Genomic DNA, 3,713 nt, shown 5'->3' on the forward strand with positions numbered 1-3,713 from the left:
CGAATGAAACCCTTGTCCAACAACTCCTACAATTGGATCTTAAGTTCCTTCAACTTTGTCGGGGCCATCCTGTATGGAGCCCTCGAAATAGGGGTTGTTTCTGGCTCCAATTCAATGGAAAAATCTATCTCCCGCTATGGGGGCAATCCGGGAAGGTCTTCTGGAAACACATCTGGAAAATCCTTCACTACTGGCTCCGAAGTCAAGGTAACTTCATTCTCCCTGGTGTCTACCACACTAGCCATAAAGCCCTAGGCTCCTTGGTCGAATAGCCTACTGGCCTTCAATGCGGATATCACCTTGCATAGGACTACGATCCCAACCCCTTTAAACTTAAAACTGGCTCCTGTAGGAGGGTTAAAGATAACCTCATTACAAGAGCAATCTATGCTGGCATGGTTAGCAGCTAACCAATCCATGCCTAATATAACATCAAAATCGCGCATAACTAAAATTATCAAGGTTACATCTAATGCGCGGTTGGCTACTTCTACCTGACATGCTTTTATCTTTTCTGTAGCTAACATGATCTCTCCCGATGGAGTGGAAATAGACAATGCAAATGGCAACGGTACTGAGTCTAACATGGCGTGTCTCACAAATACAGTAGATATAAATGAGTGCGAAGAACCAGAGTCAAATAAAACAAGAGCATGGTGTCCCAAAATGGAAAGTGTACCTGTCACCATGGTGCCTGACTTCTCGGCCTCACGCCAAGTGGTAGAAAATACCATTCCCTATTATTGTTGGCGATTCGAGCCTCCCTGGAACGATCCTACGGGCTGGCTCCTATGCTCAGGCGCATTCTTCCTTGGGCATCTATCTGCCATATGTCCCTTCTGGCCATATCGAAAACAATTCCCAGAGCCGGCTAAACAACGTCCCCAGTGTTGCTTACCGCAAGTGGTGCATATCGGTCTATCCTCCCTGCCATTCCCAGCCTAGGTACTCTGTTCGTGGAGCATGCACTGTGTTCTGACCCCTCTACTGATGTTCAAGAGTCCTATGCTCAGCCTTCCTTCTTTGTCTATGGAGGTCACAATCTCGAGTGACCTCCTGTATTCCTCTCTCCCCTAGGAGTCGACATCAATCCTCACAGCGGCTCACAGTGTCGTGGCATATGTCTTGAGATCCAAGGCATGCACATCCCTCGCAACCTGCTCCTCAGGCCCTAGATAAATCTCCGGTACTTGCTACCTCGGTGGCTACTAGCTAAGGAGCAAGCTGAGACCAGCTTATCAATTCTTCCTTCGTACTCCTCCACTAGCATAACGCCCTGCTTCAGGTTCAAGAAATTCTGTCTGCTTATTGTATCGGGTGTTGGCCGAAAAGTACTTCTCTAAAAAATGTTCCTTGAACTGTTCCCAAGTTGCAGGTACCTCCAATATCAATCATCTTTTCTGCCAAACGCCACCAAGATTACCGCGTTATCAGTCAGCATGAAGACTGTGTATTACAGTTTGTGCTCTTCCGGCACCTCATAAAACGAAAAAATGTCTCGATGGATGACAACCACAGTTCTGCCTTGGTGGGGGTCTCCTAACGATCCATCAAAAGGGCGAGGGTCATACTTCCGGAAATCCCTTAAATGTTTGGCCTCGAGAGACAGGCTCTGCGTGTCCTTGTCCTGCGGACGGGTTATTGTAACGGCTCGGTGGCACCGGTTCCTCCTGAGCCTGAGTCTGGCAGGCTGTCCTGCCATCGGTCTACGGATCAGTTCCTGCAGCTTCCCCATCAGAGCGGTTGCAACAGCTTCACTAATTCGGGCTTCCATTGCCTTTTCATCCACTTGGGTCATAGGCGGAATTGGTGCAGCTGGAGCAGTTTGATTACTCCTCTCTCTCTCTCCTTGTATTTCTTCTCTAACTGTTTTCCTTGTTCTACGTTTAGGTGTCATGTCCTGTCATACACTTTAGCTAACTATTTCTGGGCCTCTCTCAGACATCATGAGTTTAAAACACTACATCACTGTCCTCATATACACATGGAAACTTTCATTAGTAGAACGTACCTAGCGATGACGAGGAATCCGTTACTGGCCACAGGGATTATCTAGACTTACATAGTAAGTCAGTCTACAGAACCCAAAACATGGGCTCTGATACCAACTGTAACGACCTGACCCCCTAGGACTTAGTTTAGATCGTTACTAAAATAAATGCATGCGTAGAATTTAAAACAACGCTCAGTTATGTTGAAATAATTGTTAATTAAACAAGAGAAGTCCAAAAGACATTTATTAAATGCAATTGTTAAAACAATAATAGGGTACCCATAATTCTTAAAGACTATTAAAAGTATATAAAAGAAATAATCCTTAATAATAAGTTTAAAACAATAAAACTAAACATTAAGGGAAAAATAAGGACTCTATATGTCATGATGCGAAAGCGTAAACACTAGTCCCAGTGGCACGATCACGAATTCCGCTAAGCCATCGTCGGTGCATCTCTACCCTTACCTGAAACATCAATATAGGAAAGAATGAGCATGAAATACTCAGTAACTAACCCCACCACTGGGGTCAGGCTAGGCATCTATGTCCTCTAGATACCCACATATGGCACATAAACCTATGGAACAACCAAGAGACTGAGTCCTATCCTATTGTAGTTAAGTATGCCCACAAAACTAGTGAATCCCGAAGGAAACACAAAACTGGTGAATCCCGAAGGAAACACAAAACTGGTGAATCCCAAAGGAAACACAAACTGGTCAATCCCGAAGGAAACACAAAACTGGTGAATCCCGAAGGAAACACAAAACTGGTGAATCCCGAAAGGAAACACAAATTGGTGAATCACGAAGGAACACAAACTGGTGAATCCCAAAGGAAACACAAACTGGTGAATCCCAAAGGAAACATAAACTGGTGAATCCCGAAGGAAACACAAACTGGTGAGCATCTAACTAATTAATGAGGATAGTCATACAGTCTTAACGTACTAAGATTCAACATTGCACAGTTCTAAATCATACATAAAAATCCTTGATACCATGGCTTCATCACATACACATATTTCTTAATAACATATTATACATCATCCATGTATAACTTACATCATAAATCCACCACATGCAAGTATGTCTCAACACCAGCAGATCAGACATCGACATATGAAAACACATACTATCACATACTAATGATCAAGTACTTAGGTGTATATGTAAACAAATCAAAATTCATGCCAGAACATACTTTGATTCAGGTCATACTGTCAGTCAACATGCTAACATTTACCATAACATACACTTATCACGTGAGCACAAAAATAAAACCTGGCCCATAGGCAGTTCCAGTGGTAAGGTTACTTACCTCGAAGTCAAATTTAGATATTAATCCAAGCTAATGATCTCCAATCAAATAAGTCCTGAATTGATCCCCTCATACATACATAATACTAAATTTCAGCCTTGGAACCAGGATCCAAACATACAAATTGCATCCAATGATCACCAATTAACTTACCCAAACGAAACTTTCCCAACAAACACTCGCAAGATTCCGACTCCAAAATCTCTTCTTAGTAGATTTTAAAACGCAATGGATGACGACTTGGAACCTTCAAGAATACTTAAAATTAAACCATCCTTTAGTCCAATAATCAATGGGTACCCAACAACCAACAACAAGGATCATAACGCTTACCAAACTACTTGCCAAACGAACTCGAATCCGCTGGGCAACACGTTGCGCGTCTTGGAATCAGTCT

At 43.0% G+C, this 3,713-nt stretch overlaps 1 protein-coding gene across 1 annotated transcript; it reads right to left on the minus strand.

Moving 5' to 3' along the window:
- Window positions 1–251: 251 nt before the first annotated feature.
- LOC120077802 lies at window positions 252–734 on the minus strand. Its single transcript, XM_039031846.1, has one exon. The coding sequence runs from the start codon at window positions 732–734 to the stop codon at window positions 252–254; it is 483 nt and encodes a 160-aa protein (XP_038887774.1).
- Window positions 735–3,713: the final 2,979 nt, after the last annotated feature.

This window comes from Benincasa hispida, chromosome 1 (assembly GCF_009727055.1).
Source record: "Benincasa hispida cultivar B227 chromosome 1, ASM972705v1, whole genome shotgun sequence".
Lineage (NCBI taxonomy): Eukaryota > Viridiplantae > Streptophyta > Magnoliopsida > Cucurbitales > Cucurbitaceae > Benincasa > Benincasa hispida.